General features: G+C 31.3%; 1 protein-coding gene across 1 annotated transcript in view; it reads left to right on the forward strand.

Annotated features, from left to right (window-relative positions):
* Positions 1–7,921, forward strand: part of LOC106787215 — an 87,364-nt gene extending 79,443 nt beyond the window's left edge. The window contains exons 12-16 of the mRNA XM_014749402.1: positions 2,315–2,482; positions 3,324–3,716; positions 4,665–4,883; positions 4,959–5,130; positions 5,649–7,921. Of these exons, the coding sequence (XP_014604888.1) occupies positions 2,315–2,482; positions 3,324–3,716; positions 4,665–4,883; positions 4,959–5,130; positions 5,649–6,672 (1,976 nt within the window). The 3' untranslated portion in view covers positions 6,673–7,921. The remainder of the gene's footprint in view (positions 1–2,314; positions 2,483–3,323; positions 3,717–4,664; positions 4,884–4,958; positions 5,131–5,648) is intronic.
* Positions 7,922–12,631: the final 4,710 nt, after the last annotated feature.

Raw genomic sequence — 12,631 nt, forward strand, 5'->3', positions numbered from 1 at the left:
TCGCTTTTTGTTTGTGTTGTTTTATAAAGTAAAATTAAAATTAACGAGGAAAATGTTAGGTAATGTTAGACAGAGAATAATTGGCAGAAAATATATTTAATCCATATTATTGAAGTGTTGAATATTTTTATTATTGATAATTATTAGGTCGTATCGATCGATCAACATAATTATGTCGTTATAATATCTTCTTAGCCATTCGTATTATATAATATTTCCAACGTACTATATAACGCTTTTGTAGTATTTTAAGTAGTATACGAAATAGCTTCTTATATATACGTATACAGTCTCACCCTAAATTATTATTCAATTTTCTTTCTACGATTATTCTTATACTTAATTTATTCATTCATTCATTCATTCATTAATAATTAATTACTTCTGTGCTGAACCGGTATTGCTACCGTCTCGCTAATATTTTCTAAACAATTTCTAATCATTTGAACAAATATTCGTAAACAATGCGAAAACACCGGGAAGACTTTCTGCACAAATTACATTTTTTATTATTACATATTTAGATTTAAATTTTGAAATCGTTTCGAATGATCACGAATTGTCGAATTTGATTAAATTTGACTTTTTCTTTACGAAAAAAACGCGAAATTACATTTCGATATTAGCAGAAGAGAAAGAAAAAAAAACAAAGAAATTTACGAAGTCAATCGTCCGTAAATTTTCTCAATATCAAAAATTAATCTCGATGATTTGCAAATATTTTCCTAAAAAAAAAGATTTTCAACTAACGGTATATATTACTATCATCATTGTTTCACATTTGCACCATTTAACTTCTTTATTCTCTCTCTTTCTCTCTCTCTCTCTCTCTCTCTCTCTCTCCAATCTTTAACCATTGGTGTCCCCAATGATTTATCATTGCTCTCAATCTAATTATTATTGCAATTTATGGCTATGTATTGCATATACACCCGTTTCTTCCACCTCCCCCCCCCACTACCACACCTCTTCATCACGAATGTATTCTAAAATATGCAAGTTAAATTTCCTCCCGATTAACGTATACGATTTGATTACCGTAGATACTAGCTTTTATCATTTTAGCAAATTATCTAAATATTGGTTTCTTATATCTATATATACATATATATATATGTGTGTGTGTATACGTATACATATATAGACATATATATATATGTATGTATATTGATATAACTATATATTACATTTTATTATCACTCGCGCACGGGAAGGTAATCGCTTTTGCAAATGAAAATCTATAATTAACGTCATTACCATGTTGAATATTAAATATTTGATAACAATCAAATAGATGATGTCTGTTTGTAATTTATTTTAATTCAATAAAATGATCAATCATGTAGTTTTCATCAAAGCGAGTAATTTCTCTAAACGCAAATAACAAGTATTTTCGATTTTTATCTCGCTCATCTTCGATTTATATTTTAAATATAATTCAAATGAAAATTATCCGAGAGAAACAATATATATATATATATATATATATATATTTCAGAATCAATTTATTTTCTAATGAGAGATTCACAATCGTGTCATCATTAGTAGTCAAACAATTAATTGGAATCAACATTTATAGACGTTTAATCGAAAATATGCATAATTATAACACATGCATAATAATATAATAATATTTCTATTCACAAAATTGATAATTTATTTAAATTCGTCCAATTTTCACGATCGTTATCGTTGGTAATAGTAGTACCGTATTACTGAGAGGAAAAACGTAACGCGATATTCAAATGACCAAGATGAAAGTAATATTTTACATCGACGTAACGATAAAATCTATTTTAACGTTAAACCGCAATAAGCTATTTTGTAATCAAATTTAAACGGGAGTAAAGACAACAATTTATTTACACGTACCACAAGACGTGTCTTATCGTTGTTCGTAACGCGTGCGTTTAAAACAAATCACATGTTGTTTTTTTTTTCTTTTTTTTTTTTTTTTTTTCGTATATCGATAACGAAGACTTCACCAACGAACCGTAAAAGCATAAAAGGTGAAAAAAAAAATAAATAATCGATAGAATGAAAATTTTTTTTTGCAAATTAATTCGATCAATACGAAACGAGATAGTTATTCGTTTAACACGTGGTTTTAAAAAATTGCAAAAAAAAAAAAGAAATAAAGAAATAAGGAAAACCAACCGACGAGAAAGAAGACAGAAAAAAAGGGAAAAATAAAATGAAATAAAAAGAAAAAAAAAAGAGAAAAAATGAAAAGGATCGAGAAATCGATCGTAGCGAGATAAAAAAGAAAGCTTGATGCACCCTGGTAACCAATAAATGGGCTACATCGACGCAGGTAATCGACGAACAGCGAGTGTGAGGTCTGTCGGCTACTCGGACCTATTCGTTCTCAGCAAAAAGGACATGTGGGACGTCCTTAAGGAATATCCAGCTGCTAGAGTTAGATTGGAATCAATAGCGGTTAAAAGACTCGAGAAGTACAAAAAAGCTCCACTTAAGAAACGTGAGTACCTCTTTCTTTCTCTTTTCTCCCTTATTTATTTACCTTATTTGTACTAGACATTTTTTTGTACTATTGTCGGGACTTGATAAAACAAATTGCAAAAGTTTATTATAAAGATCATCATACTTCTTTCTTTCTTTTATATTACAATTATTCATAATTATTTCATTTCATTGGTTATTTCTTTTTTCTCTCCACTTTAAAATAATAGCGATAGAAATTTATAAGGTAATATGTAAAACGCGTCGTAAATTCGAGACACGCAACTAGACAAATGTAATATACTATATTTTGATAGAGTGTTTCAACGACGTTTCCTTAGGATAGGTGACAAAGAAGGCATGGTTGGTTGTATTGTTTAATGAAAGAAGATCTCAAAGAGGTAAAAGCGAGGTTTAAACGAGAAAAGGAGGAAATTGATCTCCTACTCTCTTCGTGGCTTAAAATGCTTTAATATAAAGAAACAGATACTCCTTTGAATCCACTCACCTTTTGTTTTTAGATAGCGTAATCACACAAAAACAAGGATATTCATTATCAATAGGTATCTGTCTATATTTATCGTAAAGTTAACGTATTTGATTAATAAAAAAAGAAAGATAAAAAAACAATCGATAGAAAATAGACGCAAATCAATTTCTGTGATTTGACTATTATTTAAATATAATAAAATAAAGCACGAATATATATTTGAAATATGACCGGTTTGGTAATCTCTGTTAACACGTCAAAACAAAAATGAATTAATCATTTAGCTAGAAACCTAAACGAAAATCCATCATATATTATCCTCATAATATCTCTGATTGTGAGATTAAAATCATATCGTCAAATATTTCAGTGGCAATGAGCAGATGTCAGAGTGCACCCGGATTGGTAGAATTACATGCAAGAAAACCAATAGAGGATACATTGGTGTCACCGTCAGGTGACAAAATAAGAGGCCAGGGTTACGCTATTGGTGCTGGTACACGTTCACTGTTTACCCCGAGTTCGAGTCCAGTATTAACGCGAGCTGGGGGTGTTACCAGTGATACCGGGGTACCTACTAGCATCGCAACCGGTCCTATTTTACCTGGTAATAACGTCAACGTCAGCGTCAACGTCACTAGCAGAAGTATGGACAGCCCGATGAGTGCCACGAGCAGTGGACAAAGTAGCGAGGATCCAACTGCCAGGATGCCAAGATCACTTGCAACTCAGCCTTCAACTGGACGACAATCTACTCATTCAGGTGAGTCATATTTTCGTAACACTATTTTTTTTTTATATCCCTTGGGAAGATCCGACCTATATCAATTGGAAAAATAAAAGGTTTCGAACTCGTACGATGAAAACTTAGATAAAAAGTATACTTTAAACGAGTAAGTTTAAAACCAATAAGATAGTAGATTAATCGTCCAAGAAGAAGGAAGAAAATAAAACAAAAAGATATATTATAAGAATATTTTTATTCCATTCTTGATCTTGCAATATTTTCCAAGATTGTGATGATATTATACATTAAAATAATTTCGAAGAGATATGACACATATAAAATCCAATCTATTCGTTGTCCTATCTAAAGTGCAATCGATCAAAACTTTTTACACATACACTCTGGAGGATTACTTTGATTGGAAAAGATCTTATATCTGTAAGGATAGTAATAGGAGGTTAAATAACATATCGATATTAATACAACAATATGGTGGTGCTCGATATTGCTTCGTTTATTAGATTTTATTCTTAAAGATCTCGGTAATACTATGTTCTTAGGTTTCGTGTTTGTCAGCCTGTTGTTACGACACTTTTTTTATATTTAAATTATCTATTGTGTATGTACACTAATAATTAACAATAGGACAACCTATCCTTGTACGTATTTAAAAACTAAGAGTCTCTATTTTCTAGATATCATTTTATTACACTCAATTTTGTTTTTTACACGATTTTCATTTAACGCGATCAATCCAAATTAATTCCAATAATCTAACATGTGAAAACTCATTGTTTTATTATATTATTTTTGTTGATTTCTTAGGACTGGAATCAATCTTCTATTATTCGATAGATGTAATATAGTTTTTCTTTTTTTACACGTATTCTTCACGAACGTTCAGGAGTGTTTTTCAAGTTTTGAAAAACAACAGAAGGAATATATGATGTTTCTCAAATAGCTTACGAATCTAATATGTTACAGGTATGACGTGCAACAGCATGACGCAGTTAATGAGCGAAGGTGCTACACCGTTACCCGACGTGACCTCGCACGAAGCACTTATAGCTGAGATCAAACACTTGAGGGAACGTCAGTTAACGTTGGAAACAGAAAACGCAACACTTACCGCTCGATTGAATCAAAGAGAATGGAAAGTGGAACAACGTTTGACAGAAATCGAATTGCAAATTTGTGGTGTCAGTTCGACATCGAGCGTAGAGGACAACAACGAGCGTAATCGCGAAAGCATCATTTAACGAGAAACAAGGCCGCGAGAGCGCGGCAAAGCAAAGATGGAGCTTATACGTCGTTTTATCGAACAAGCTAAGGTTGAAGATTTCATTGGTTCATTGACAAACGTCGAACTCAACGTAGGTGCAAGATTAAGCGACACCAAATCGATCGGTAGCTTAAGTCAGCATTTTTTCGAGAGCGACGAAGATGAAAGGTATCTACACGTCTGTCCATCTATTGGGTTACCCGAAAAGTTCGGATAAACATTTTTCAATATATATGTTACCTATCGCTAAAGTGTAGGAATCAGTTATTCTGCAGATTAACCAGGATAATCAGTTAAAGTGCCGATAATTCTTTCATTTCTCAAATTATTTAGATTTGCAATCACATTATCTTAAATCCTGACCCATTATCAAGGGATTGTTTTATTGCTGTTTGACGTAAAGATATTTGAATGTGTACATTATCTAAATAAAATGCAGAAAACTCTTGATTCCGCGATTTAACGGAACAAATCTGTTAATCTGTAGATTATCTAGGTAATGTGTTCGAGTTTTAGCAGTAACATATATATATAATCCAATTTAACTGAATATCGGTACGAACTTTCCAGGTAACACAATATTTTTTTCCATTATTTGTATTCCTTATTCTTTTGATTTGACAAAAGACGATTTAACTTTATTTTCCATTTCTTTCTACGATCACTGTCTATCTGTATTCCGACAGGTATTACGGAACGTGCAACGGTTACGCCTCACAACCCGGAAGCAAATCAAACCTGTTGCTGTGCAGCGAATGCGATCAAAAGACACGTACTTGCACGTACAGACCGCAGACACCGGGATCTTATTTTGGTCGTTACGTAGAGGAACGTTTGGATCCTAGGGAGGATTTAACTTTCCTTAGGCCGGAATACAAAACGTCTGTCCGTAGTAGTCCATCGCCAAGATTGTCACGTGATTTTCAAGAAATTTCTATGTCGCCTAGATCACGAAACCATTTTCAGGATTCACCGTCACCGAGATCTAGTCGTCAAGAGTTCAAGGATCAACAACAACAGCAACTATTGTCGCCCGAATATATTCGTCGGGAGGAAACTTTCGGTGAATTGGAAAAACGTCAAAAACAAAAGGGAAAGGAAGAAGAGAATAATGAAAATGAAGAAGAAGAAGAAGAAGAAGAAGAAGAAGGTGAAGAAAATGAAGAGGAAGACGAAGAAGCTGAGGAAGACGACAGTCCGGTTTGCGAGCTTTGTCACGGTAACGGTCTTATTTTGGTTCACTGCGAACATTGTAATTTTTCAACCGAAGGAGATCTCATATGTTTCCGTTGTCAAAGCGACGAAAATTCATTTAACGGCAACAATGGTTGTCCACGTTGCGAGAGAAGTGCTAGAATAGCTGCTGCTACTGCAGTAACTGGCGTAACTACATCGTCCGATGAAGATAATCGTCATCGTCATACGAGTAAATATCCGGTAGACGCGGTAGTTAAGATCAAATTAAACGATTACATGATAGACGTTGATTCGGACGATACAAACGACAGCGATCCATCGATAGATCGTCAAAGAACTCAAGTTGAACGACTCGACACTATCGTTGAGATCAAAGGCGACACTGCCAGCGAAAACGACGACGATAACAATGGCGGCAACGGCGGCCATGACAGTGGTAGCAATGGCAGCGCCAAATTGAACGGAACTACGAGCGCGAGATTTCTCAATTACATGATCGTACTATGCTTGTAAATAAATTAATATTTTAATCGATTAAAGTGATAGTTATACATCATCGTCATCAAAATGCAATTTCTATTCGCTACGCGTATTATTAAAAGAGAATGATAATATTAATAATGTGATTGGCGAATGGAACGAGAGATAAAAAGATTAAAAAAAGAAACTTTGGCCGATGATTATTCTTAACTGTAAATATTAGAAAAAAATAAAAACAACAAAAAAAAAAACTGCCAAGTGACACGCGATAGTCAAAATCGATTTTCTCTAAATGCGACGTAGAATTAAAAAGAAAAAAAAGATATTAAAAATTAAAATTAAATTAAATATGTACTTATATAGGTAGCTCGTATAAACGGTAATTGAAACAGAAATAAAACTAGGGGGAAAAGGTGGCAATGATATTACGAAAGAATGAAATAGAAAAATACGCCGAGCGAATTGGATCATACAAAAAAAATTGATAAATATTTAAAAAGAGAAAGAAAGAAAAGAGAGAGAGAGAGAGAGAGAGAGAGAGAGAAGATGGATAAAACAATCTGTCTCAGGGACAGCCGATCTGCCCGCAGACTTTCGTCGCCGAGCGCCAAAAAAGGAAAAAACAAAAACAAAAAAATAAGAAAATATTAAAAAATTAATCCAGAGGCGTTCCTGCGCACGTAACCATTAGAATGGGTTTGTACAGAGATCGTAATTATACAATATATATTGTCTCTCACTTAGGAAACACCTTCCGTTAATTTTCTATCCAAAAAAAAAGAAATAAAAAAAATACTGTAACAAACGACGAAAGAACGAGGGCTCTCGTCTCGCTGATTGTTAAAAAAACAAAAAGAAAAAGAAAACAAACCATACTCTCTACTGAAGAAAGATACGAGAAAAAAATCGATACGAAGCAAACAAAAAACGAAGAAAAGAGAAAACTAAACGAAGAATGTGCTAGAGGATAATGCGCGAAGTAATATATAAAGTATATATGTGAATACTATATATATATATGCTGCCAAAATAATAAATCAAAAAAAAAAAAAAAACAATTTAAACAAATTTAGCGCGAGGACTTTACGATTTAAGATTTTTCATACCTTCGATCGAATTCTTTCTTAGCTTTTATGTAAAAGCAATAGGCGCGAGCCCGTACGCGGACATCACACACACACACACACACACACATACACGTTGACACACAATTTAAACAAACAAGGATAAATGTGGTGAACACTCGCGTATCGTCGGAGAGAGAAAGGCTAGAGTAATTATATTAGAAACAGAAAAAAAAAAGGGCAAAAAAAAAAAAAAAAAAAAAAAAAAAAGAAAGAACGAAAAAAAGAGAGTAATCTTACGGCCAATCCGCAACGCGTAAGATACGATAAAATGTCAATTCCTAAGAAAGAAAAAAAAGAAGGAAAGAAAGAAAGAAAGAAAGAAATAAATAAAACGCAAATCGATAAAGGATGATCGAGGCAACAAAGCGCGTTTAAACTGCCATCATTTTCACAAAGGATAAATAAAAGGTTTTAGCTAAGATTTTTGCACAAACCCATACTAACTCATGTTCGGGACCAACTATTATCCATCATCTAATAAGCGACAAATGCCACTTCCGAGTCTCCAACTTTCGTTCATAGTCGTCGTTAGTCGCTCTAACAAACCAAAAAAGGAAAAAAAGAAAAAAAAAGAAAAAAAAAACGAAAAAAAAAAAACAAATAAAGAAGAATTTACGCCAGTTTCTCGACATTTAACAAAAGTTCAACGATACTGAATGGCATAAGGGGGAAAGAAAAAAAAAAAAAAAACAGGAAAAAGAAAAAAAAGATAATTGACATATTGTAAAAACATAATGACAGAGAAAAATAGAGAGATTAAAAGAGGCAGGTACATAAACCTTACTTTTATTTCGTTTGCATTTACTATTATTAAAACGAAAATGAAAAAAAGAATATATGAAGAAGGAAAAGAATTTCGCGGTGTCCTATCTCGCCTACGTTAGAGATGCCACGAATAAAAATATATAAAATGAAATAAATTAATAATAATTGTCAAGGATTATTCTCGAGCGAGTTCACATCGTCCCGACGCGAATTAATTAACTAACACTAATTATTGTTAATTTCCGAAATGAACGTATAAAGTAAAAAATGATCCCGCGCCAATTCTTCGCCTATTTCTAATGGATTTTTTCCCCCACCATGCGCAAAGATGGCGGCACCCCGATGGAGCGTTCGTATTCGTTAAAATGGAAAAGAAAAAGAAAAGAATAAAGAAAAATACGAAAAGTATGGCTGTACGAAAGAAGAAGAAGAAGAAGAAGAAGAAGAAAGAAATGAAAAAAAATAAAAATATCGGAGGAGGAAGTAGATTTTTTGTCCACAAGGAACCATTTAGAAAAAAAAAAAAAAGAATACCAATCGAAAGATTCGAGTCGATACCGATTCGTGCCTCTCGAAATAAAACAATTATTAATTATTAACGAAATAAAGAATAAATAATAAAAAGAGTAAACAAAAAAATAAATAAATAAATAATAATAATAATGATAATAATAATAATAATAATAATAATAATAATAACGAAATAAGGAACGGCGGCGCAAGAGAGAGAGAGAGAGACGAAACCGTGTTGTTTGAAAGACATTAATATGGATATGAATTTTTTTACGCAAAAATATTTTTCAACCATCGAATTATAAAATAGAATTTAGCTAGAAATTGAGAGAAGACTTTTTTTAAAAAGAAAAAGGAAAAAAGACGTCCGTTTCTAAAAAAAAAAAAAAAAAAGCCTCTTTGTAAAAATCGTTTCTCCGAAAGAGAGCGATCGCTACTCGCTGAACGTTGAAGAAACAGAATGAAAATAGGAATGAACAATGACTCGATCTATTGCATACGATTGAAACGAAGTAAAAGCATACTCTTTGAAAACTAAAAAAAAGAAAAAAATTAGAATAAAATATTGCTTACACATATATTACGACAAGATTCCAAGTTCTTCCGCTGGTATAAAAGTAAAACAAAAAGAAAAAAGAAAAAAAAAAAGAAAAAAGAAAAGGAATAAGGAAAGAACAAAAAAAAAACAATTATAATAAAAAAAAAAAACCATAACTACTGCCCTAGCTTCCTCCTCCTTCTCCCCTTCATTCCGGAACAATAATAAATAAATAAATAAATAAATAAATAAAATAGGAGGAATATAATGTTGTCGTAGTCACATATCCGATTTCGAATGGGGGAATATGAAAGCCCGCAAAAAAAAGGGGGAAAAAATAAAGAAGAATGATACAGAAAAATTAAAATTATATGGTATATGCATTCTCTGAAGGATGCATATTTGATTCGATGCGTGCGTCGAGGTGCGGGGGAGGAGGACAAAAGGAGAACTCGCTTCGCCCGCGAATAGTAGCGATCAAAGTGCTCTTACTCTACAACATGATTATCGCGCGTGGGAAAATTTATGTAGATCTTAAGAGAACCAACTGAATTGGAAAAAAAAGAAGAAACGGGATAAAAAGGGATGATGGATCGACGACGAATCTAATCGTTTATTTTTTTTGTTTTTTTTTTATTTTCCTTTTTCTTCTGCATTAAATTCTACTCATTTTTTTAATTACACAACGGTAAAGTAAAACATTCGTTCTTGTATTCTTCTTTTAAAATTCATTATTATATAATTTATAATATAATTTTATAATATTATTATAAAAATAAATGACAAATATATTGGAAACATTCATATCGTAATAATTGATTTTATATATAATACGTATATTTAATATATTTATTTATCGTCACTTTTATTCGATAAAATTGTTCAAATGATATATATGTGTTTTTGTTTTTTTTCTTTTTTTAATTTACTTCACTGTCATGATTAAAACGGATACGTTAATTAATAATTATTTTTGATTTTCATAACATCGATAACACATATAAACACACACACACACACACACGTGCGTACATATACGCGTTTAATTACTGCCTTTCAATATATTTCTTTATTATTTACATAAGTATATACAAGGTGTCTCAGGTTTGTTTCGTTTAAACAGGGGCGGTGACATCATGTATAATTTTTAAATAAATAAAACACACAAACTCGCTCAAAACATAAATATTATTTCAAGAATATTGTAAAAATGCGTCGTCCATCCACCTTTTAGCGCAAAAATAACACCGAGAACGTTACGTTATTACTACTGCCACCTTATACTTTTAAAAAAGAGAAAGAGAGATAAATAAAAAAAGATGAAGAAGAAGAAAAAGAAAAAGAAAATATAAAAAACAAAGAAAACAAAATGAACTTCCGCGTACACTCGTTTAGAAAAAAAAAAGAAAATTTCGTTAGATTAGAAACAACATTGCGTGAGTAAGTGAAATAATATATATATACATAAATAAATAAATATATATATATATATATATATACTTTACTTACTCTACTTAAATTGCGACTTTTGAACCTCTCTATAAAAAGATAGATAATAATAATAATAATAATAATAATAATAAAAAAAACAACAATTTAAAAATACTTAAATAATTAATACTAAACGCATACCAATATACACACTCGCGTATCTCTCGACGAAGGATAAAGAAAAAAAAGAATTAATTAAATAAATGTGAACAAAGCGCGCGACGATACGATAAAGAACGAGCAAACGACTGACGTACACTTCTAAAAAAAAAAAATTTACACATACACACACACACACACATACATACATACAACCATACACATTTTTCCCCGTGAAAATAAAAAAAAAAGTAAAGAATGAAAAATAAAATTTTGAATTGAATTTATTATCTCGTTTACTATACGTTACTCGCAATCGATGTAATATATCATACATAATATACCCTTTTACATAGTTAATTAATTCATTTAAATACATAGATACGTACATATATATATATATATATATAGACGATACGACCATGTAATGTTACAAATATCCGTGGGAGATAAAAAGAAACAAACGTCTGCGAATTTGATTCACTTACAATTGCGAAATAAGTGACAACAAATAAATAAAAAAAAGATTGGAGAGAGTCGAATCAGCCTTAAAAAACAAACCAACAAAAAAAAAAAAAAAGAAACAACCGTAGGCAATTATTAAATAACATTCCTTTATTTTTTTTACGTTTGTGAACGTAATTGTAATAAATAATTTTTTTTACAAAATCGTCAACAATTCACATTGAAAAATGAAAAATAAAATGTTTAAGAACAAAAACGACTACGGACTCAGAGAAAAAAATAATAATGTGAACGAACACGAAAAAAAAAAAAGAAACAAAAAAATACATTGATTCGCCCTTTTTGCTATCGTAATCGTAAACAATGTCTTCTTCTTCTCAATCTGCGACCATTTAATATTTTTTATTTATTTCTACGAATAATTATACGCTAGTGTGTTAAAAAAAGTTTGGAACGAATTAAAAAAAGAAAAAATGAATGAAATATCGTATCTTCGAACAGGAGGGATTGCTTCTATCATTTCGTAGACATCGAAGAAAAAAAAAGAAACTATGAGAATTGTACGTATAATACGTAGGATAAATATTTGTGCCAAGGATCGTTTAAAACGCGTCTTCCTTACAATTTTTCCCATCGAAAAAACAATCCTTTCATTTGATCTTCCACCTTAACGCATCGAAAACTAAAAAAGAAAAGAAAAGAAAAGAGAGAGAGAGAGAAAAAGTGAGAAAGAAAGAAATTTAATTTCCAAAAAAAGACAGTACAATTTTCTATATAATTTTGCCAATGAAAAAAAGAACAAAAAAAAAAGAGAAAGATAAAAAAAAAAAAAAAACGAAATAAACAAGTAGAAGAAAGAAAGGATGGAATAACGAAACGAAAGGTTGCCTTCATCCGTTGAAAAGATGTAAAAAGATGGTGATGAACGATCGTGAATAAATTTTACGGGATATATATGTATATACTTTTGAAGGAGGGGGAAAAAAAAAAAAAA

The sequence above is a fragment of the Polistes canadensis genome, unplaced genomic scaffold, assembly GCF_001313835.1.
Source record: "Polistes canadensis isolate GaletaPanama2010 unplaced genomic scaffold, ASM131383v1 scaffold_4, whole genome shotgun sequence".
NCBI lineage: Eukaryota > Metazoa > Arthropoda > Insecta > Hymenoptera > Vespidae > Polistes > Polistes canadensis.